This window comes from Chinchilla lanigera, unplaced genomic scaffold (genome assembly GCF_000276665.1).
Source record: "Chinchilla lanigera isolate Chin_1 unplaced genomic scaffold, ChiLan1.0 scaffold00015, whole genome shotgun sequence".
NCBI lineage: Eukaryota > Metazoa > Chordata > Mammalia > Rodentia > Chinchillidae > Chinchilla > Chinchilla lanigera.
In genome coordinates this window covers 1,249,166-1,272,647 of record NW_004955416.1, presented here as the reverse complement: position 1 = coordinate 1,272,647, position 23,482 = coordinate 1,249,166, and the positions used below count along the sequence as shown (strand labels likewise).

Sequence of the window (23,482 nt, the reverse complement as noted above, 5' to 3'; positions counted from 1 at the left end):
TAAACATGAATAAAACAGAATGACAGAATAATTTATGAGTCTGAAGGTTTTATCAAAGGGTGAAAAATGGAATAAATACATGTTGACGGTACAGAGTGGCAGAAAAAAGCCTAAAGAGGATATTGTCAGTAACTAATTCTGGCCAAAAAGAAGGTAGCCAGTGTGATATAACTTGAGGAATATCTGGAAAGCTCATTTGTACAAAAACAGTGGCTAAGAAATTCTGAAGTTATTTCTCTATGTTACTGAATTCTTAAAGGAAATATGCCCTTCCCTATCCCAACCACTGTAAAAACTGGTAACAGAAATATTGGCTATTTCTGCTGCTGTGTCATTCTGGATTTTACCAGAGGCACAGAGCCAGTAAGTTCTGTCTGTGTACACACACACACACACACACACACACACACACACACAGAGCTTTATTGCCCTTATTTGACTTACACAGGTATAGGGCTCAGCAAGTCCTAAATCTGCAGGGCAGGCTAATGACAGGAAGGGTAAGCTGAAGACCCTTGGAGAGGAGCTAATATAGCATCTAAGAGCAAAATTTCCCCTGCACAGAAACCTCAGCTTCAGCTGACTGGGTGAAGCTCACCATTAATCAACTCTGAAATGCCTTCACAACACTTATCATTTCATTGAGTAACAGGGAACTACAGTGTAAGCTAGTTGACATATAAAACTTAACTTCACACCACTGCATTGTGAAGCTGCTTGACTAACTTCTTCCTTCCTATAACTTTTTATAAATTAAAAATATTTTTCAAACCTAGAGACTCAAAAAAAAAAAAAAAAGGAAAATACAGAAGGAAGAGAAGACAGGAAGGAAAGCTAGTGAAAGGGAAATGGAGGAGAGACACAGAATGAAAGCAGAAAAAATACCACAGAGAGAAATGTGAAATTATAGAGGGATGATGATGGACAGGAAGAGATGAAACGAAGATGACTGTTCTGAGCTAAACTGTTCTTATCGTTAAGTTTAAGGAATGAGAGAAATAATCACTGTTCACAACTCTTTATTTTCCTTATCTTTAAAGTATCTGAGGTTTTCCAAGTTGGGAAATACAACTCTGAGGTTCAAGAGACCTCACATGTAGTAACTAAATTCTAGCTGGAGCTGGTCTCTAGACTAGAACTACACCATCCCACTCTTTATTGAGATAAGTTTGGTTCTTTCAAATTTGTTGGAGGGAAAATGTGTGACCCTCTTCCCTCTTGGTCAAGGCTTGGGCTCTGCAGTCAGCCTGTGTGGGAGGCAACCTTTCAGATGGTCCTCAGGGAGCTCCATCTCCTGATATTAAAGCTCTCTGTGTTATTTTCTCCCCTTTAGTGTGAGCTGTGCCCAGTAATTTGCTGCAAATGTTGAGAAAATGGCAGTGACAAGAAGTCACTTCTGAGGTTAGGTTACAAAATACTGTAATTTCTATCTTGCTAGTTCTCTCTGTCTCTGTCTCTCTGGATCTTCTCACTTGCTCCAGTGAAGCAAATGGCTATGTTGTAAGTACCCTATGGAGAGGCCCATGTGGCATGGACCTGAAGTTGGCAAGCAACTTAAATTCTATGCATCATTAACTGATTTTTAAGATATGGACAATACTACTAATAAAGATGGTACAGTACCACCTTAAAACTAAATGCTTTCATACAGGTAAAATACCAGAACAGTGTCTGACACCCAGTAAATACACAGTAAATGTTAACACCAGCATCATTATACTCATCATCATTGAAAATTCAGGGAAAGATCACTAAGACCTTTGTAGAGAAAGTGTAATGTTTCTCTGGGCAATTAAGAATAAGTGCCACTCCTTAGGTGGCTAGCCTTGCATTTTCAACATGAGCTTCCTAAACTCATGTTAGCTTCATGCAATTCTAGTCTTGGAATGGCGTGTCCTCCTCATATACAGATGATCCCTGAGAGCCTGTACCTCAATGAATCCAGAATAGTTAAAAAGATTCCCAAAGTATTTTTTCCTGTTTGACTGTTTTCATCGTTGACTTTGCCCAAGGATTTTCAGGGCCTGATCATGGAGGCACTTGCTAAAGAAAGTAAGTAGAGAGGATCGCTCCATCAGGGATTAGTGATACATCGCTTAAATGGGATTCCGAACTGAGGCTGCATCTGCGCTGCCTGTGATCGAGTCCAGAACCTTGCAGAACCTTTGTTTCTGAGAATAGGACTGGAAGGGTATGCATGTTGAGGAGGGTGTCCACAAATGGAAAGACCAAATAAACATGTCATAATTGGTTCTCTCTCTTTCTTTAGTTATAGATCAACGCTAATACTTTACTATCCCTATTTTTCAAAGATGTCTTACTAGGATTGAATGAATGAATGATGGTATATTTAACACATCTGTTACAATGAAAGAAAATTTCAGGTAATGAGTGTCTTTGACTTGAAAAAATCAACTGCCAAAGGCAAACAGATGGAATGTTAAGTACCAGCTGAATAAGACTTGCAATTTTGCAGAAATGGGGCTGAACTTAATACTCAAGGAATTCTTCTAAAGATCCAAGAATGACAAGAATCACCATATGTTGATCAAGGCAAGGAGGCTGTCACTTAAGTGGATTTCCTCTCATTTCTCCCTGACTTGTTTTCCCATAATCTTGCCACAGCTCTTTGGAAACATGTAGCCTGAGAAATATTCCCTCTTGCTGGATTGATAATGAGGAAGACTAAACAACCTATGAATATAAATGCTTTGGATCAACCTGGACCAAAATTGACTATCCAAATTTAAAATAATTACAAAAATTCTTCTTTTTCTATTTGCTTGAACTGTATACATCACAACACAGTGATTTGATCTGGCTTTACTATCAGATAGGCAACTAATATTTAAGTATAGTTTAGCTAAGAAACTTCTGGAAGTTCTTTAACCCTCACTCTCAGTTTCCTCATCTGCAAAATGGAAGTAAAATACTTTCCTCACAGGGTGTTTACAGCTATTATTATCATTACCAGCTTCTCAGGTCCATTTGGTCATGGTTTTTAACTCTGCAAGCGTGCATGAAAGGCACAGTAAAAATGAAAAGGCTTTATCCAAAGGTAGCTCCAATGATGTCACAATTATCTTCTGGTGTGCAGGTGTGTAAGGCTCTCTCTTATAGCAAGGAACAGAGCAGACAGGGGACCCAGTGAAGCAACAGACATCTCCAGCTTGCTTTATCTCTCCTAAGCATCTGTTCTCTCTTCTTCCTGTGCAAAGGAAACTGGGCCCTGACATCCTGGAGCAGGCATCTGTATATTCTGTTCATTAGTCTGGGCTGAAGAGAGGAGTGGAAGGGTGGTTATGCCTGTGAGGACTGGGGAAGTTTGAAGAAGTGGATTATCTCCAAAGGAAAAAAATGCAACTTCTGAATTTCCATTTTCCCCTGACACTTACATTATGACATGAGAGATGCTGTTTAATACAGGAAGTCAGGGTATGGGTGGAGAGAGAGGTTGAAATTAGGTCTGCTCTAGAAGTGATAATTTTAGATGAATGGCATCACTACTGCAATAAAGCACTTTGCAAATTCCAGCATAACCAAGGGATTATATTAAATTATATTCCTAGCCCCCAGGCCTTCAAAAGGGATAACTGGCATCTGGATCAGGGATCAGAGGAGGCTTGGGTCTATAATCAATATATTGTTGTCTCCTACACATTTTCCTCTGGCTCTGTTCTGCCAATCTGAAGGCAATCCTATAGAACCAAACTTAATGCTAGCTACTCAGTGGAAGGCATTCGGATGGCTCCAGTCCAAGGCAATCAATCTCACATTTCTAGCAATTTCTGCACTGCTCACTGGAGAGTTAGCAAGTTCTTTAAGTGTCAGTTCTCAAGGGTAGACTTTTAACTTCTTCAAAACACTCCAGCAATAGATGCCATGGACTGTGATCCACAAGTTGTTCTGTGGATCCCTACCATTCTACCACTCTGTTGAGGTGACTCAGGCGTATAATCTGCTATGGGATAGCTAGTTTCCCAGTGCAATGTTACGGCTCATCATCCCCATTTCTCCCTACAGCTTCAGCCAGATTAGCGCACTTTCATCGGCTTTGCCTTTGGACTTCAGTGGTGATGACAACCATACCGTATTTATTGAACACCATGTCTCTGAGGACCTTATCATTATAGAACACTTGCTATCCTGATTTCCAATTGCCTATGAGTTTCACTAGCAGCTGGAGCAGCTGGAAGTGCCAAAGATTTAATGCCCCTGAGAGCAACTTCCACCCAGCAATGGACCAGAGTTAATATATAAATTGTCTAACTGTCTTGCCCTTCTAAGGGTCACTCTGAGATGCATGTTTCTCACTAGCTCCCAGAGTTCCCTAGACAGATTCAGCTCAGCTATTCACACTTGTAGTTGGCTTAATAACTTACTCCTTACTGGCTCCCTTTCCTTCCCTGCCGCGTTCCTCATTTTTCTGGTACTTCTTAGGGTCACCTCACAAATCCACATGTCAGGGTTTGCTTTGGAAAAACCAAAAGTTAAATCAAATTTGCTCCTTACCAGTCACCATTCTAAAAGTTTTAAAGACAGACTTTTTCAATTCTTTATTCTCTGAATATCTTTGAAAATTTCATTTTATTTTGCAAATAAATAAACTGAGCAACATAAAGTTAGGTATCTGTCCCAAGTTCACCAAGCTATTCACATTGGTGCCAAGATCCAAACCATAGCATTCCAAAATGAAGAGACTTTGAAACCTGCTGACCCATGTGGATACTGTGCCCAGTGGGTAAGTATCATAGCTTCCTTCAGAACCTGTCTTGGTTGCTTTTCTCTCATTGATGAGACAAAATACTCAGTGCTCAAAATTAAGGAAGGAAAGGTTTATTTAGCTCACAGTTTGTGGAGGTTTCAGGCCATTCTCGGCTGGCCCCAAGGCAGAGTGACACATAGCAGAGGGCAACAGTTCATGGCAGTGGAAGACAGCAAACAAAGCAAGAGCAAAAAGGGAAGAGAGGCAGGAAGCAGCCTCTTTCCCTCCTTTACACTGTATGCAAACTACACGCCCCAGGGCAGGTATAGCTCTCACACCCATAATTCCAGTGTAGGACCATCAGTCAATCATAAACTCTAGAAGCCCACCCCATAGCTGCATGAGGCTTTGGGGAGACATAACAGAACCCTTAGCAAAGTCTATTTGCATTCATTAACTCTGAATCTTGTCTTTCCTTTTACATCTTTTAAGCTGGATGACCTTGGCCTGTGATTTAAAGGCAGCTGTTTATCAGAAGTGCTGGTTCTCCTTCTTACACACAAAACTCAGGGCCGGGGATGACTGAGTGAAACTTGTTAGTTCTGCTGGTTTCCTGCCAGGGTCACAGAGTAGATACAGCCTTGGTTCCAGACACTGTTCTCCAAGGATGGTGATACCAGTCCTAGAGACAGAGCTGCTACAGGAAGGACAAACCAGCTGGTGTGGGAAAGGAGAGATCACGGAGTGAGTTCTGTTTTAGCCAGGTTGTGTATTTAAGTAGGGAATTTTTAAGATTAACCTTAACTCTGCTTTTCTTTTCTTTGTTCTTTACTTTGTCAGCATTGCTATTAGTTCTAAACAACAGTATATAATCTCCTAGGGAATCAGTGCTCTCACCAATCTGTGCGTGTTATCCATTTTTAAAGAATTAGACCATAGCAGAATCACTGAACATTACAACTTTATAGAAGATAAGATAATCTTATTTGATGGTTACACATGCACCCCAAGATCTTACTGTACCTCTCTGCCATTATCTTGAATTCAGTTACAAAGCAGGCAGTGAAAATAAATATTAAACGAGGAGCCTGGAGATCTGTGCCCTAGTCACAGCTTTCATCAGTACAGCTTAGAGCTTACGAGAGAGTGGGGCTGGGGGTGGGAGCTGAGTTTCCTCATCTTAGAATGAGGGGATTGACCATTTACCAGTGATTCCCAGGTCAGTGCTGGTCTCTGATGATGTTTTCATCTCCTTTGTAGCAAAGGAAGGAAAGGAAAAAGGGAAAAGGGAGAGAGGGAGAGGGATAGGGGGAGAGAGAAGAGAGGCGATAAATTATCTTTAAAATCCCATTTGTTTATTTTTAATTCTAAGATTTGTCATTTCTATTGTTTTATGTTATAATAGCTTGTCTTTTTTTTCTTTTTCTTGAAGTACTAGGGATTGAATCTAAAGTTTTCACACTGAGCTACATCCTCAATCCTTTTTATTTTTCTTTTGAAGTAGGTTCTTGCTAAGTCATTAAATTGCCCATACTGGGCTCAAACTTGGAATCCTCCTGCCTCAGCAGATTGCTGGAATTCCAGGTGTTTGCCACCATGGCCAGCAATAGTTTGTGTCTTATACAGGGGTAATATCCATCAGCAGTTGGATCTTTAGTGTCCTTAGTGGCAAAATAAAAAGTTGGCAACTTCATGGTACAGCTGGTTTTTTTCCTCTAAATGTTTACTGGTCTACGGATCCATGACACTGGAAGGCTTATTTTCTCCTCAATTCTAGATTACGCTGAGGGGTGATTGAAAAATAAGGTGAATATTTAAATTTAAAAACAAATGACACATGACCAAGAATGATGAGATAAGTGTATTTAAAGAAAGGAAGTAGTATTTTAAGGAATATTAATAGCAATATATCTTTATCCATAATATATTTTTAAAATTTATATGTTCACCATTTTTGAATACCTCTCATTAATCAAATGTTTATGGCAATTTCTGTCAAATAAAAACACTGTACTGTGTCTTCATCTTCCTTATTCACCAGCTCTGTCACTGTATGACTTCTGACTCTTCCCCAAACTCAAGATGACCATGAAAGGTAAATGTTTTGAATCAGTTCAGGATATTAAGGCACCCACAACAGCACAACTAAAACATAAAGGAGGACTTCACCAATTAAAGGTTTTGAATCCATAAAGGCGTGCTGAAAGATGTCCTCTGCCACAAAAGAGAGGTCAGCCATATCACCCACCTTCTGGTGGCCCAGGATACTGCAGCTCTGGAGTTAGCCCAAATACCCACAGAAGACCAGCCCAGGAGAAATAAGCATGCCTGTATGCCATCATCAAGGTCTCCCTGGCCAGGGAGTCAGCTATAAAGAAGACAGAAACTAATACCCTTGTGTTCATTGTAGATGTCAAGGTCAGTAAGCACCAGATCAAACAAGCTGTGGAGAAGCTCTATGTCATCGATGTGGCCAAGGTCAATACCCTGATCAGGCATGACGGTGAGAAGAAGGCATGTGTTCAGGTGGCTCCTCATCAAGGTACTTTGGATGCTGTCAACAAAATTGGGATTGTCTGAACTGAATTCAGCTGGTTAATTCTACATATACATTTTTTTCACCACTAAAAAGAGAAGGATGTGATAACTATGTTTGAAGCAAAGGGGAGTATTTTAAAAGAAATTAATGGCAATTTGTCTTTTACCATAATAAATTTAAAAAAATTAAACATCTACCAAACTGTCTGAGCATGCATCATATGTATGTGGCAGGTAGAATTTAAAATCTCTGAGTTTTATTTGGACATCAATAGAGAACAACAGGAATCACCCAGCTTCCCTGCAAGTCTCAAAAAATCCTTGACTCCAGGGGTGTTGTTCTATTCATGTTGGAAGCAAAAGTGACATACTGAGAAGGAAATCTCAAAGCCTAGTTTGCCTCCCAAGACACTGGTGCTCTGGATACCAACAGAAAATTATTTGTCCTGGTTTGCTTTGTTAAATTCCTTATTTTAAAGGAAATTCCACCAGCTCTCAGATATTGGAGATTAGATTCCCTTAGAACAATGACAAGTTGAACCCATGAGTTGGCTATAAAATCACTACCCTAGGATCAGAATCAAAGTTGTTCACCCACATTTCTAACTAACGAAATACTGGTCTTGCCCTGGCACCAGAAATAAATGACACGAAACTACACTCATCGCCTTTCCCACTCTGTAGCCACTGACTTCAGCATGAACTATTAAAACTGCAGCGAGTCAGAGCCAATTGTTGCTGGCAGCAGCTTCAATAAATCTGTGCCACTGAGCTGCAGGAAGAATTAAAATGGAGAAATGAGAAATCAGAGGTAGCAAGCTTAGTACAAGTGAGTCTTACCTGATTAAGTACTGTTTCATTAACCACTAGATCTCAATCTCAGAAAGCCCAAGGGAAAGCCTGAGGGGGATGGGTGTGGATGACTCCCCCTTGGAGAGGAAGCCATAAATTTCAGTATGCCATAGCAACAGAACACATTCCTCATTAAAAATGCAGACATAACACAGCTCAGAACAAAACTCCCTAGAAACAAACAAGGGAAACCGTATTGGCGTTCACCAAGCACTTGCAGCACATGAGTTGTGCCCGGGACGTTTTGCTTATTGGGCAGGAAATGGTTTCCTAAAATCAGAGACATTGTGGGTTTTTTGTTTTGTTTTGTTTTGTTTTTGTTTTTTATGAGCACAGGCCTCATGAAAAAAGTCAAATGAGAATGGAATTTACAGAGAGGCAGCAACACAAACAGACCCCAAGGGCAGGTAGTGGAAACCAATGCACAGAAGAGGATAGGAGCAGATCCTTGAGAGGTACCCTGGGGTTTTATTCTGGGTACTTTTACAAAACAGTGTACTAAGCATTTTTGAATCACAAAATTATTTAATCCTTAAAATAACCCTGAGAAGTAGGTATTTTCACCCCCATTTTCCAGAAGCTGAAACAGTCTCTGAGAATTTCAGTCATTTGTTCAGGGCTTTAGGATACTTGAAAGATATGGCTTTACCCAGGACCCTCAACTTTATCTAGCCGATGTCAAAGATGGTGCAATATACATCAGGCAGAGTATAAATTCGGGGTTAAACAGAGACTGACCTGGAGGCAAATGCAAATGAGCTACTCAGGATACTTCTGGTAGCTTAATCTATTTGCTTTAACACATTGGTCCAGCTGGAAACTCTTCGAAGGTGAATTGCTAGATGAATGGAACATGGAGAGAAGTCCACCACCCAGGTTCCTGCACGCGTGCTCCGCTGACCTCCATCTCTGCTGTTGCATACACAGGGCTGCCCAACCTGCCTCGGGATAATGCCCCCTCTGAGTGATTTAGTGCTAGGAGTTTTCACCAGACTTGCAAATTAGCTTTGATCTTATAAACTTAAGGCATCAGAAAAGGAGCAGAGGGAAGGAGGATGGAGACGAGGAAGACGGAGTGAAGAGGGAGGAAGAGGAGGAGGTGTGAGGGAGATTTCCATATGTTCAGCTTCAGGGAGTTTAGGTAAATTTGCCTGGGTTCAGCAGTTGTGAGATCTGTGGCATTTTTGAGATACCAGATACCATCAGAAAAAGTATTTTGTATATTATACCTGTCCCCTCTCCATTGAGGGGAGGAATCTGGGTCAAGGCTTTTGGTATGAAGTCTTTGGACCAAAGGTGCTAAACAACTTAGTAGCTTATTCTAAAGGTCTTAAAAATAAGAGATAATCGCTTCTAAACATAAAAAAGACGCCTGTAAAACGTGTCCCATCTTTCCTATTCGCAACAGATCAAAAGCAGGGGTACTTTTTAAAGTTCTGTTTGTGGGCTTTAGTGACAATTCCTTCTTGCCCTGCAAAAAGAAGCTTCACAATTTAGACACCTGAACAAAAAGCACATAAAAGTGTTTTTTTTCCCCTTTGTTAATAGAAAAATAAATCTTCAGTCGATATATGGACAGTACTTATGTACAGGGTGAAATATTAACAGTGATGGTAGCTAGCAGAGTCAGCTCCCACAGTTCCGCAGTTCTTCCATCGCTGCCCTTTATACTTTCCCTAGACAGAACCTGAGTCAATGCAGACTGAAGTCATGAGCGCCATTAACCAGATAATGCATTTTCAGCAAGTGGATGTCTCCTATAATTAGGAGGTGAGGATGAAGCAGATATTGAAGACAGCTTTAATGTTGTATAGAGTTTAATACATCTCCAATAACATAGGCAAAGGGTATCTTTATCAAATGTCGTCTCTTTAGCTTCTGTGTCCCCAAGCATGGCCTGTCCTAGCTAGTCACCAGGGTTAAGACAGCCTCCCCTGTGGTGTAAAGAACAAAGATTTATGAGGTCCTTGGCCAGGGTGGAGGGGACAGGGTCTTTGGCTAGCAAACAGAATGAAGCTAACTGGCCCTCCTGGAGTTGAATCCACAATCCTGGCCTCATTATCACCACTTGGGCAACTGGCCATGATGAACAATAGTGAAGCAAATGAGATACTTATTGTGTGACCATGGCTATTTTTCATTAGTATTTTAAAACTACATCAATCTTATTGGTAGAATATGTTTCAAATGACCTTTTATGTGGGAAAGTCCTCAGGACCAGTGTGTCAAGAACCTGCCAAAATATTTTTTCAATAAAATAACTTTTATGTCAATAATCATGCTTCAGCTTCATCAGACCTTTCAAAAGTAGGTACATAAAAGGTAGAGAAATGCTGAGAAGATAAACATGCAGCATTTCTAGTTTGGACACACAGGCTTTCCAGGAGCTATTGGTGTTGGTTGCCCAGTGCCCTAGCATTCAAATACTTCTGGCTTTTATAGCTCACTCTGAACAACTCAAGATTCCCAAGGGTATTGTATTGTGCTGTGGGCATTTCCCTGAAGTCCTAATTATGTCTGATAGCTTTCCCCATGGGGTTAGAAACCTGTGAGGCTTTGCTTTTCCTTGCAAAATGTAGTCTTACCCTCAGTGGTGGGGGCAAGAAGAGCAACGGTGGGCATAGTAGTGAGCATGACAGATGACTTCCAAAATGTGCAGAGCCACAATGGCTTGACTTGTTTCACACAGATTTAGAAGAGGCACTAGGTTCAAAGTGCAGCTTCCAGAACAGTAGTGGCAAACCTACGGCCACAGCAGACTCTTTGTACTACTGAAAGCTCTAAAAGGTTCACCATCACTGTTTTAGAAGAAAGCAGTTTGGGTACAAATTAGAATACACATTTTCCTTAGTATTTTTTGATGTGCAGCAGAAAATATGTAATTGCGCCTTGGAAAGAAGTGTAAGGTAGAATTAAAAGATACTGATCATCCACATGGAAGTGTTACTGGGTGGTACAGTGACTGGCTGTACTTCCCAAGCCCTTTTTGTGCTGTGCAGTGAATTGGACAGGACAATGGATGAAGGTGGAAGTTCAACATTTACTTCAGGGTAAAAAGAAAGAAGAAAAAGAAGCACAAAAGAGGTACTCTGAGGGAAAGAGAAGATTCATCCAACAAGTGGTAAAGACTACTGTATGAATAGGACAGCAGTGGCTGTGAAATCAGTGGCTGTCATCAGTTATATTTTCTTTCTGACATTAGATCCAGGCAGTCCCATCAAAGCTCCACTTGACCTCGTGCTAGAGGACTGGTCTCAGGTACAGGGCTTGGCGGGAGTGCAGGTCAGAAGGTTGGTATCAGGTTCCAGGCTCTCGGGAGCTGGTGCTCTGCACGTGGTCTCTGCAATGGACAAGTCAGGCCCAGTTGCTCCAGCTGCTTTGCTATGCTCTAATCTCCGGTCTCAGGGATGGTCTACAAAATTGTGGAAATGGTTGAGGTTTTCACTATTTTCTGCCACCCTCATCCAGGGGACACCTCTTCCTGGTGCCCTTTGTGTTGAACATCTCTCTTGCAGAGAGCTTCTTGACCAGCAGGCAGAAGAGGGCACCCTGCACCCTTAGCCTAACAAGGACCCATTTGACAGTCCCCAAATCCTAGAAAATTACCTAAGGCTGGGAGGCACCTTTCGGCCCTGGAAAGGCGAACTACCCTTACTCTCTAGAGTCGACAGGGCTGGCACTCTGAACTGCAGAGTAAGGTTAAGAGTGGGGTGCCAAGGAAGGGTTCTGATGCCACTTGACTTCCAAACTGAGGACAGAGGGGGGCCCTCTGGAAGCTCCCCGGGGCACAGAACTTCAACGCTGAGCGATGGAGTCTGTTGGCAGAGTGTACTCATAGGATTTTTAATGCCCGATAAGGGCTTCTCTTAAAGTAGGGAAAGGGCTATACAAGGAGTTACAAACTTTGCTACGCATGGACAGCCATCCGCACAGCACAGGTCTCTCCATGGTAACCAGAAAAACCGAAGTGCACCCAGCTCGCCCTTCTGCCCTTCCAGGGCTGGGGCTTTGAATAGGGTGACAAGGTGCCTGAGTCCAAATCCCAAAAAATTTCTATCACTTAGTCTCTCTTAGTTTCTCTCTCTCTCTCTCTCTCTCTCTCTCTCACACACACACACACACACACACACACACACACACGTGGGCGAAATGAGTGTTGGTGCTTAGTGTGGGTGCACAGGAAACAAGCAACTGGCCTTTGTTTCTGAATCGGAGCAATGTAGGGGACAATAGGGGACATCCTCGAGTCGCCGCAGGGCGCGCGCCCCCGCTTAGAGTGCGGTGCGGAGGGGTGCGGTGCCGAGCCGAGCGGGGACGCCCCAGGCGCCGGCCGGGTCCCCAGTGCGCTGCCCCACGCCCGCCGGGCTCGCCGGGCGCTGCGCTCTCCGCGGAGTCGCGGCAGCCGCGCACTTGGCTGGGGCGAGAGGTGAGAGGGGTGGGCGGGCTGCTGGGTTGGCGCTGGCGCTCTGCAGTGCAGTGGAGTGTTAGCCCAGCTCCCTATATGGTTGGGGATTAGCTCGGCGCTCCTGAGACTGAGCCAGGAGCCAGAGGAGGAGGAAGAGGCGGAGGAGGCGGAGGACAAAGAGCGCAGCAGCCGTCAGCGCGCCGCGCGGCTGCCGGGGAAGCAGAGCGCCGGAGGCTGGGACACCGCCGACGCCTCGGGAGCCATGGCCGAGGGAGGAGAAGGCGGCGAGGACGAGATCCAGTTCCTGCGGACTGTGAGTCTCCGCGGCAGCGGGCGGCGGGCGGCGGGGAGGAGCGGAGCTGGCGAGGAGGGGCTGCGCCGCGGGGCCGTGTCCAGCGCGTTCTCCGCACTCGCGGTGCAGAGGTGGACTGGCACCCGCCGGCCGAGCGGCGAGCGGAGAGGGGCCGCGTGAAAGGGGCACTTGCCTCGCCTTTGCCTTCTTCCTCTTCCATCACCCCTATCCTAGACCCCCGCCCCAGCCAGGACCGCCCGCTTTCCAGCCAACTTGCTACTTGGTCTGAAACCTTTGATGCCCAAACTTCAAGCTGGGGTTGGCTTGTGGTTGCCTTGACCCAGAATACCAGAGGTGCCTCGTAGTTGGCCCTTTATCACCTGCACACTTCAGCCCAGTCCCCTTGCTCCTCGGAGGCGCCCGCACAGGGCAGGGGCCAGAGTGGGGAGCCAGGTCGGTAAGCGGGCGCAGGCGCTGGGTCCCAGTCCTGGCACCTCTGGGAAGGGAATTCGCCCAATGCAGCCCCTCTGTCCTTAAACCTCTAGCCAGAAACTGCTGATGGGGCCGTGTCGACTGACTGTCCGGTGTGCTAAAGCCATGGGTTCTGCTCCCCGCTCCCGCGAGTCCCGCAGGATGGGGAAACCCCACTCTGTGGCTGCGCGTCACTCAGGTCCCCCCTCCCTGGCAGCGGAGGGCCATGCTCCGCCTTAGATTGGGCCGGGGGAGGGGGCGGTGTTGCAGCTACGTGAGTCTTGTCCCTGAGGAACTGATGTGAAGCCTTTCAATGTGGACGACCACTGAGCGGGTCAGGGGGCATTGTGATGTGTCCTGGAGCACATTTCAGCCGTGTGACCTTGAGCAAGTCACGTAATCTGCCCTACCTAGCCTCAGTTTCCTCCTATGTAAAATGGAGAAAATGTAACCATCATTTTTGGGGGTGAGATAGCGAATGTCATAATGTTTTGTGAATTGCAAATTGCTCTATAAGTGTTGGGTAATTATATAGGAGTGTCTAGCTCTCGGGAATTTGAAATCCCTTTTCTACCTCTCTCCTCAGTGCACTCCTTCCCCTTTGATCTCGTTAGGGAAGATCACAGCTTAGCTCTTGTCCATCACTGGGAAGGTGCCATCCCCTTGTTGAAGTGCTTCTTTCCAATACCCTTCCATTTTTTCCTTCCAAACACGGTTCCTCTGTTAAGGCAGGGGTTTGGAAGGACACACCACCTTCAGAATACTACTGAGAAGCCAGAGCACACATCCCTTCCTTCGGGGCTGATCTTGTCGCCATTCGCATCTCCTACACTGCACACAAGATGGCCCCACGTTTGCAGCTCATTATAGCCTTTTTGTTCTAATGCTACCACTCTTCAGAAGCCCGCTGGACGCCAGCTTTCTTTCCAACAAGTGTCTCCCGTGTTAGATGGACAGCAGCTCAGATGCCCCCCCTTTTTGTGTTCTCCTCAATCAGTGGTTTCTTCTGCTTAGTACTAACCAACTTCTAGGCCCCGATGATTGAAGAAATTCCTTCCAGACATGCAGTGTCAGCTCTAAGTAGATGACCCAGGGAATTAAGGCCTAGGAACCCAGTGGTTTCCTTGAGATCTTCACCTTACATGTTTCTCTTGGCTTCTGTGGCCATCTTCCCTGGCTTTCCATAGGGCAGCCTAACTTTTTAGGTCCACCTGTAGACAAGGCTTATTGTAGAAGTGCATCTCCGGCTTACTGCTCCAGAGATGAGGGCAGGCGAACCTTTTAAAAAGCCTATTAGATTACCAGATATAGGCATGCAAAATTGATCAAAAAAATTAAGCATTAACTTTTTCCTGCTATTGTGTGTGTGTGTGTGTATACATATATTCCCTTTCTTCTTTCTTTTCTCCTTCCCCTCATCCTAATTGTTCTTTCTATTTGGGCAGTTTCTTTCCCTCTCACAATATCTATTAAAAATAAGGGAAAAAAAGCCTATCTAGGGCCTCTGGTGGGGGCTCAAAGACAAGGTGGAAAAGCTTTGCTGCTCACTGCTGTAGATTTGTACGGCTTAGGGAGAGCTAAAGTAGCCAGGGGGGTGACTGCCAAATGTGCCATTCCTGATCCTTTCCCTTCCTGTTATCACCTGAAGTGTTTTTCTTAAAGGCAGCTCTTTACCCTGTGAGGCAGATGAACTTCTTCATGTTTAGCTTAGTGGGAGGAAAATAGGGAAAGAAACCGAAAAAAAGGTAATCAAATATCTTAGCCATGGTTGCCTGGAAGGAGTGGTAATTATTCTTTACTATTAAGTTAAACTCCCACTGGAGCCAGGCAGTGAGCGTTATTCCAGAGGGTATTTGTGAGAGAATACTGAGACAAGAACTGCAGTTTTCTAAACTCCTTCTTCATCTGTGAATCAGACAACCGCAGTTGTCATATACTTTTGTTCTTCACCCGCAAATTTGAGTTTACCGTATCGGGCTGCTTTCAGAGGAGTCAGGAATTATGAGCGGTACTAGCAGTGGATTTCTCACCTGTGACTGTGCTTGGGTGAGTGAAGGCATCCGACGCTGAACTCATCTTTGCTGTAAGATTTCTTTTCCCTAAACAGCATTTTCTAAAGCATTTTAACCATGTGTTAGTCATAAGGTGTCTCATCACCTTAACGTTGTTCTGGACCAGAAGGTGGCTATTTGACAGTGGAATAGAGTCATATGTCTGCAACTATGAAATTTAGAGAACTTATATCCCAGAGAGCACAGGCTTTTAAACCTATTTTTAAAAAGACAGACCACAGAACATTATGTCATGGATCCTAATCAAATTTTTGGTGATTATGGTGTCATTCTGTATTATAATAGTGCCCCAAATGAAAATTAGAATTATCCAGGGCATGAAATGGGCCAGAAGTATTGCAGCAAATATGACAGGTGTGTGTGCTGTGACCTTAGATACCTGCTAGGTGGTGGTGTTCATCTTGGTTGATATAAAAGGTATTATGAAATTACAGTCCCCTTCTGGCTTTCTGAAAGTCATGAATGCCAAGTGGAGAGTCAAACCTCCTGATAGATGTAATGGTCGTCTATCAGGCTAGAATTTTCCCGCCCCTACTTTTGGCAGTGGCACATCCTCCCTTCCAGTTGCTCTTGCTGACATAGTGTCACTGACGTGGCTCTGAAGCTGCTCTGAAGCAGATAAACCTGCCAGCCACCAATCCTAAAGCAAGAAGTTGTGGGGAGAAGAGTGACGATTATCCTATCTTCAGACAGAAGGCGCAGTGGCTGGCACCACAGCATGCTTTGAGAGTGCCAGCAAGATGTTTTCTCGCCCACTTTCTCCCTAGTATCCATTTAAAAAGCAAAACACAGCCCCAGGCCTTTGCTTCTTGTTCTTAAGTATCGCAGTTCTTTTTCCACTATAGTGGTAATTAAAACAACTCTGAGTGAGATGGACATTTGTTTCCATTCATTTCAGTGGAAGGTCGCAGACAGCCTAATTTACCCCTCCCTCAGGGAAAGTGCTCTACTTTACTTAGCTTTGCTGCTCTTCAGGCACAAGAAAGCGTACTTGGATTGAAAGAAAACCAAGAACTGCTCTCCCCATCTGGAATTCCTCCCTGTAAGGTGTGTTGGAAAGATCCCTGAATTTAAATTGTGGCACTAACTTGAGCTCTGGCGCACTGTGTCCCAGGTCAGGGCGGCAGTGAACGTTTTCCTGGTTTATAGATTGCTGCCCATTCTCCTCTCAGCAGGGTCTGTTTCCATAACAGCTCCACTCGGAGCACAGGGGGAGGAGGGGGACAAGAGTGACTGTCTGCAGGCTCACTGGTCAGGTATCAGGGAGTAGGAATGGAGCCCACCCAAGGCACTGACTGGGGCTGGGACGAGTCCTTCTAGAGCTGGGCAGGGCCTCTCCTGGTGAATTATGTTTGATGGTTCAAATGATGAAACTGAAATGTTCCCACACTCTGGGCCTCCAATGGTCACTTCAGAGTTTGCCCCCTTCTCAGTCTCTTCCTCTTTGGCTTCTCAGAGCTAATGTGACTCTAGACAGGGATCAGTGGAGCTGGACGCTCACTCCTCTCTTTCCAGGGAAGGGTCCCCAGTGGATTGAAAAGGAAACTGAGTGCTTTTCCAAAAGACTTAACTAGAATCAGAAAGGCTGCATCAGCACCTACGGGAGGTGGTTCTGACCACTGCCACAGGCTCGAATGCCCGTGGCCAAGTTTCCCGCAGGGTTTTTGAAGGCTAAGCACCCAGGAAGGAAGTGATGAGGGTTCTAAGCCTGTGAATATTTGGGATGTGATGGGCCCACTGCAAAAGGGCTGAGATCACAGAATAAGTTGGCAGTTGGAGGACATGTGACTGATGTCTAAGTGCTGTACATCTTTCATGCTAATGTGATGAAGCAAGGATGGAGACACAAGTGAAGTGTGGTGTTTTTAAACAATTTTTGATTTCTTTTCTAATATTTGTTTAGAGGAAAACAAGTATATCTCTCCAGCTCGTTAGGGCTGATCTGAGGGGAAAAATGTTGAAAAAGAAAAGAGTGGGAGGAATTTATCTGGAGAACAAAATACTCTGATGATTATTTCTTAAGGATTTATATTTAAATAGGTTTTATATCTAACTATATTTATTTGTCTGTTTGCTTGTTTTTTAAATTATTTTTTGCTCCTTATTGAAAAAGACTTTTTCAAACTTTGACTTTTCATTTAATTACTAGAGTTTTTAATTTAGAAGCCACTGACTTCATTACTTTCTAATTGACTTTGCATCCTTCTAAATGATTGTTACCAATCGCTTATGTAATACCAGAAAGTCCTAGGTCTTAAAAATGCAATATTTTGTTCATTTGCCTCATTTACACATTGCTATAAACCCTTCTATATTAGTTCTGTCCTTAAAGCTACTCTTAATGCAAGATTTATCCAGTAGGAGTGGAATGCTGTAATAATAAAAAATCGAATTTAGAGCAATTCTTATTTCTAGCAGTAGCTCACTGTGACCTTGAATGAATCACTTAAGAAAATTCAGACTTTTGTTTCCCCCTCTCTATAGAGAACTTGCCTTAACAAAAGTGCCATGAAAGGCAACAATATTCCAAAAATACCCCAAATGAGAGAAGATGTGTTTCATAGAGTATTGCCATTTGTCTGTCCTGCTTGTGAATGGCTCTTGTTGAAAAGGCACTACGGTGCCTTTTTCTCGCATCACCTCTGCCTCTATCCCAGAGATGCTGGGCCATCTTCAGTATAGGTCTCCCTCCAGTATGTTGGGGAGACCAGTTGAGTAAAGTGAACTCCAGTTTTCTCGAGGTGTTTGATTGGAAGATGTAAGAAAGCAAGTCAGCTGGCGGGGGACCTTCTAACAGTCAGGTGACTCACAGGATTGAGGATTCAAATCATCAAACAACATTCAGAGTTATTTTTTTCTTCTCAGAGAATTACCAAAGATTCTGTTTTCCATAAGATCATCTCTTACTGAATCTTGTAGTTCTTCTTTTTAAAGTTATCCCTCCCAGTCCCCCTCCCAGTCCCCCTCTACTCTGTTTTATGAGCCTTTTCTTTCCTCCCAGATCACTGGGGACCCACTTTTACATAAAACCAATGTGGCTTTTCCTCCCAGGGATTCCGCTGCTGCTTTGTGGCATCTGCTTGGAGAGCAGGGGGCCGTGGAAATCTTCCTTTGGCTGCACCAGCACAAAGCAGATGCTGCTGTGGTCGGGGCCAGGCCGGTGCTGAGGCTGCAGGGCACTGGCTGTCCGTAGGGAGCCAGATTGGGTCTTCCAGGCTCAGGCTCGTGTCCTCTCCACCATCATCTGGTGTGGGGTATTTTAGGGACAAAGACATTTCCAAGACGCTGCAGTTTCCCCTGGTTCAGTGAGTTTTGCCCTCATAGCACCTCTTCAGTTCTGAGAGAGAAAAGAAAAAGTGCTGGCACCTCAGCCCTGGCCCTGCTACATGGATGAGCCTCCTGAGATACCAAGATTTTCCCCCTCATGTCATTTCTCATTCCTGGTTGTTAGAAAACAGAGTTCAGATCTGCTGTGAGACTGATGATGCAGTATTCCCAAACAAAGGGACTGTGCCTTCTCTCCTTGCACACACCTTCTCTCTTCTCCACCCCATGGCAGACTGGCTACTGACACAATAGTGCTATGCTGGGGATTTGTCCTTTGTGTGCTGGGGAAGAGGTTATCTTTACTGAGGCACCAGTGCCATCTCTTTTCACTGTCCATCTCCCTAGACAGTGAACTCTTCCTTGATTTCAGGTTTGCTAGCCCCTACAGAGACTGGTCTCCTTGAGGTGATCTTCTTATGGCCTTCAGTACCCAAGAAGAAGAAAAGCAAGCATCCTATCCTAAAATCACATTACAATGAGATTTAGACATTGGGCTCACTAGAGCTCTTCTCTATGAGGTGACAGCTGCTTACCATGCTGGCTGGTTCCTGTAGCATAAAACTACCCATAAGCTGATCTCAACAGAAAAACTGTTGATGCCTTGTAATATTCCATACAGACAGCATCAGTTCTGTCTCTGGAACTCTCTCCTACCCTCTTTGCACTCTAAAGCAAGCAGCTGTCACCTCATAGAGAAGGGCTCTAGTGAGCCCAATGTCTAAATCTCATTGTGATGTGATTTTAGGATAGGATGCTTGCTTTTCTTCTTCTTGGGTACTGAAGGCCATAGGAAGATTTCAAAAGATGCTTGCCAGCATGGTAAGCAGGGTATCTCAGCTGTAAGGAAAATATAGGAATGAGAGTCTGGTGGATGTCAGTGTCAACAGGACGTATGGACAGAAGGATATCTTTCTCCTTGGTCTGCTTTTGGGGTAGGGCATTACCTCAAGAAATTCTGTCAAAAACTGAACTGCCAAGTTATTAGCTTAGCAGGCATCATTAATAATTAGCATCATTAACAGCTGAGTGCAGCCAGTTCCTATGGGAATTGGGTTGGAGAAAGATGAGCACACTCAGGAGGGACAGGGCTGAGTGGACCCTGCACTGGCTCTTGGGAGATCCCAAGTAGGATCGGAACCATGAAGGATCAGGAATCTGAGCAGTGGAGCAGGGGTGGACAGGGACTCCGTCTTCATTTCTACGAGGGAGCAGAGGAAAAGGACCCTTGCACTGCCTAGGACAGTGATGCCAAATCCTTGGGAGACGATGCCCAAACTGCAACTCAGAACCCACTTATTTATTGCAAAGTGCCAACACTGCAATTAAATCTGTATAGTGAATTTTAGTTTAGAAAAAACAGCTCATACATTAACATCTTTTATCTTAAGAGAAAAATATCACACGTGCCTTTCCTAGGAAGAAGTGACTAGCCTCCCAAGCATTCGTAGGAGCACTTGCTGCATACAGCACTGGTGCTAAAATGTGCTTCCGGTAATTCAGAATCAGAGACAGCACCAAGAAAAAGAACATCTCAAAGGTGGCTGAACATCAAAGTGAGACCTAAACGTCCCCTTCTTGAAGTAGAAGTGTTTGAATGACAAAACTCCATTATCAGATACCATAACTGTTGCTGTTATTCCAAGAAAATTCTTCAGAGTCCCTGAAACCAACACATGTGGAAATCCAAGGAGAATGTTGTGAAGAGCTGATTATCCTCCCACAGAGCAACAGGAGAAGCTCTTCTGAAGGCACTGGCATTGCACCCCACCAGTGACATGGCCAGGAATTACCTTTCTGACAGTTTCACAGTTGAGTTCTCTAATGGGTGTAAGCAGAGAGCCAGGCAGTGGGACCACAGGAGGAAACGGAAAATTCTCTAACAATGGCATATAAATGTCCACAAAGTAGGTACTGATTGGAACTGCTGTGCTCTAAGGCATGGACTAGATCCAGGCTGTAAATAACAGTTGGACAGCAGGACAGATCCAGTTGGCTACAATACCACATTGATCCAGAAGAGAAATCTAAGAGGTCAGGTTGAAATAGTGCAGCTGGTAGTAAGGGGTGTGAGCCCCTCATCTCCATTGCTCAGGACACATGGCTGTGGTTCTGAGCTATGCCAGTGGCTTACCTTCAGGTCATTTCTGTCTGTCCGGGCTGCCTACAGAGAAATCTGAGGATAAACTGTAGTGAGGCCTTGAACAAATCTCATCTCTTTGTGAGAGGCATATTAGGATGAAAACTGTGATGGCAAACACACCAGTCAGTTGGATAAAGTCAGAGTTAAAACATTTGCTATATGATTCTGTAGCATTTCTGTTGGTAGATACCTGTCGGATTGTCTGTCTGTCTCTGGGTTTGAGTTTATCCTTTATTAATTATGACATGGCAATGATGATTCTGTCTTAGGGATGCCTTAAGAAGACACTGAATCTCCTCCAGGATAATTAGATATGCATATATGGAAGAAATAACTTGAAATAATAGTTGCCTGATTAGCTGAAAAGATTCCTATCAACCTCAAGCATGAGCCATACATTTTAAATTCCAAAAACATAAGAATCCTAAATTTGGCCCATTGCAAATCCGTAGGCACCTGTAGATTGGAAAAATTACAAAATTAAATGCTTTGGGGGCCAAGCAGGTTGCTAAATATATGGCTCAAGCTTTGTGTACAGAGAACGGTAGACCTGCCTGATCTGCACATACAAAAAAAATTCTTAACAGTACCAGTCAAGCGAAACACCTCTGCCGCAGGATTTTGAGCTGCCTGCCAGTTTGCACCTGTGGCTGAATTCTCAGAATCCATTTGAATGAATGGAATGCACTCCCTAGAATGCATGAATATTTTTATGAATAAGATCAGGCTCACAATACATATCAAGGTCCTTGGATGAAAATGCCAACATAAAATACAATATGCCGTTTATCATAGTGTGTAAAAGAGAGATTGACAGGCAGGCAGATTAATAGGCTTAATAAAACATAAGCAGTATCGTCAAAATGAATTCATATTTTTCTACCCTTTAAACACCTTTAAAATTGTCATATAGCTATAGATATCATCAGACTTTAAGTAAACAGGCTATCCATTCAAAATTTATTGACCAACTATTATCCTCTGCCTGGCCCTGAATACCTTCTTGTAGTTACACAGAAGAACAAGATGTCTTAATGTTGGATGGCCCAAATAGCTCAAGGCTAAGATGAGGCTCAATCTTCTTTTGAACTAGCAAAGATATCAGTCACTTCAGAATATTTCATAACAATTAACTTTTCTGGGCTTTTGTGACAAAAAATTATTTTTTCTTATTAAAATGTATGACTTTGGAGGAGTTTACTTCTATACCTATTTCCTCATGTGTTAAATGAGGGGAATAATAGTGCCTGTCTCAAAGGATTGTTGCAAGGATTAAATGAGTTAATCTATATAAGGTGCTTAGAATACTGCCCAACATGTAGTAAGTCCTGAATAAATATTAGCTATTAATAATTTCTCAACAAACACTGTACACATTGACGTTAGACACACTAGCTAGTCCAAATAGCATTGCACATACGTTTTATACTTCAGAAGTACAAAGGGACAATCCCTGGTGGTTATGCTGTAGTCTGATTCCCGACATTCTGTGCAACTGTAAGCAAAGCAAACCTTATGAATGGAAATGGGCCTGCAGTGGAGGTTCCTCAGGAGTACAGATTGGCAGGTCATTCTCAGAGGCTCTACTTTGCAAAGCCTCTTGATGCAAAAGCCAGATGACCCCCTCCCCCAGGCACTTTATAATTAACCATGCCAAAGGATGAGCAATGTCTTTTGGAGAGACTTCTGCCACAAAAACTTCATTGTTTTGTTTGGAAAGACTTTTTCCCCCAATCTATGTTTTAAGTGTGGAAATTTGCCTCTCTGGGAATTCACTTTATTTCCAACAGCACAAGGTCATCTCATTGTAAAGACCCAGCTCCTCACCTTCTCTGATTTTGCTCCTCTTGTCTAACAATGCAAAGAATGGAACCTCAGTGAAGCTTGATTCTTGCTGAATACTCTACTGCTCCCATCATACCGAGGCCCTGCGTGGGTAGTGATCCCAACCTCTGACTCACACTCCCTCCTCTCTGTCAAACTTCTTCCTGTCTTTTCCCCTTCTGCTTTCCATGACACTAAACTGTATAATGTTATTTATTCATCCCTCTTTGAATTTGCCCTTTCCCGGATGACAGAATTTACCTGTTAAAATACTCCTTGATGTAAAATTACTCCTTGACAGGTTACAGACCATCTAGGGACATGGTAGGTCAATGGTTATCTTTTTTTATTAGGTTATGTAACCTTAATTAGCCCCTCTCTTATTCCATTCTCAAAGCTGAAAGCTTCATTAGGGTAAGTAAATGGGAAATTTAATTTAAGAAATTAAAGAAAAGTTTCTCCACATAATGGAGGTTGTGTGGGCTTTTATTTTCTTAATGAATGGAGATTTCTGTTGGTGCTGAATCTGAGTGTTTCACTAATTATCAATAACTTTCACTTTTGAAGTTGTAAATAGAAGAGTAAATTATATGGATGAGCTATTTCACCTATGCCGGCCTCAGTTTTCTAACATATAGAGTGATGAATAACATAACTAATTCACAGGGAGGAGCCAGGATGAAATGGACAGATCCCAAGGTTCTGCACAGCAAAGCTCTATTTTAGTTTGATGCCATTTTCCTCTTTTTTTTTTTTTTTTTTTTTTTTTTTTTCTTGTTTTTTTCTCCCACTTTCGTCTGCCCAGCTCAGTTCCCATTTTTTTTTGGTTTTTCTCCGGTACCAGGAACCGAACTCA

The 23,482-nt window shown here is 43.5% G+C and overlaps 1 protein-coding gene across 1 annotated transcript in view; it reads left to right on the top strand.

Moving 5' to 3' along the window:
- Window positions 1–12,536: 12,536 nt before the first annotated feature.
- The window catches only part of Ryr3 (ryanodine receptor 3), a 547,606-nt gene continuing 536,660 nt past the window's right edge, over window positions 12,537–23,482 (top strand). Inside the window, exon 1 of the mRNA XM_005381167.2 lies at window positions 12,537–12,813. Coding sequence (XP_005381224.1) covers window positions 12,763–12,813 — 51 coding nt within the window. The 5' untranslated portion in view covers window positions 12,537–12,762. The remainder of the gene's footprint in view (window positions 12,814–23,482) is intronic.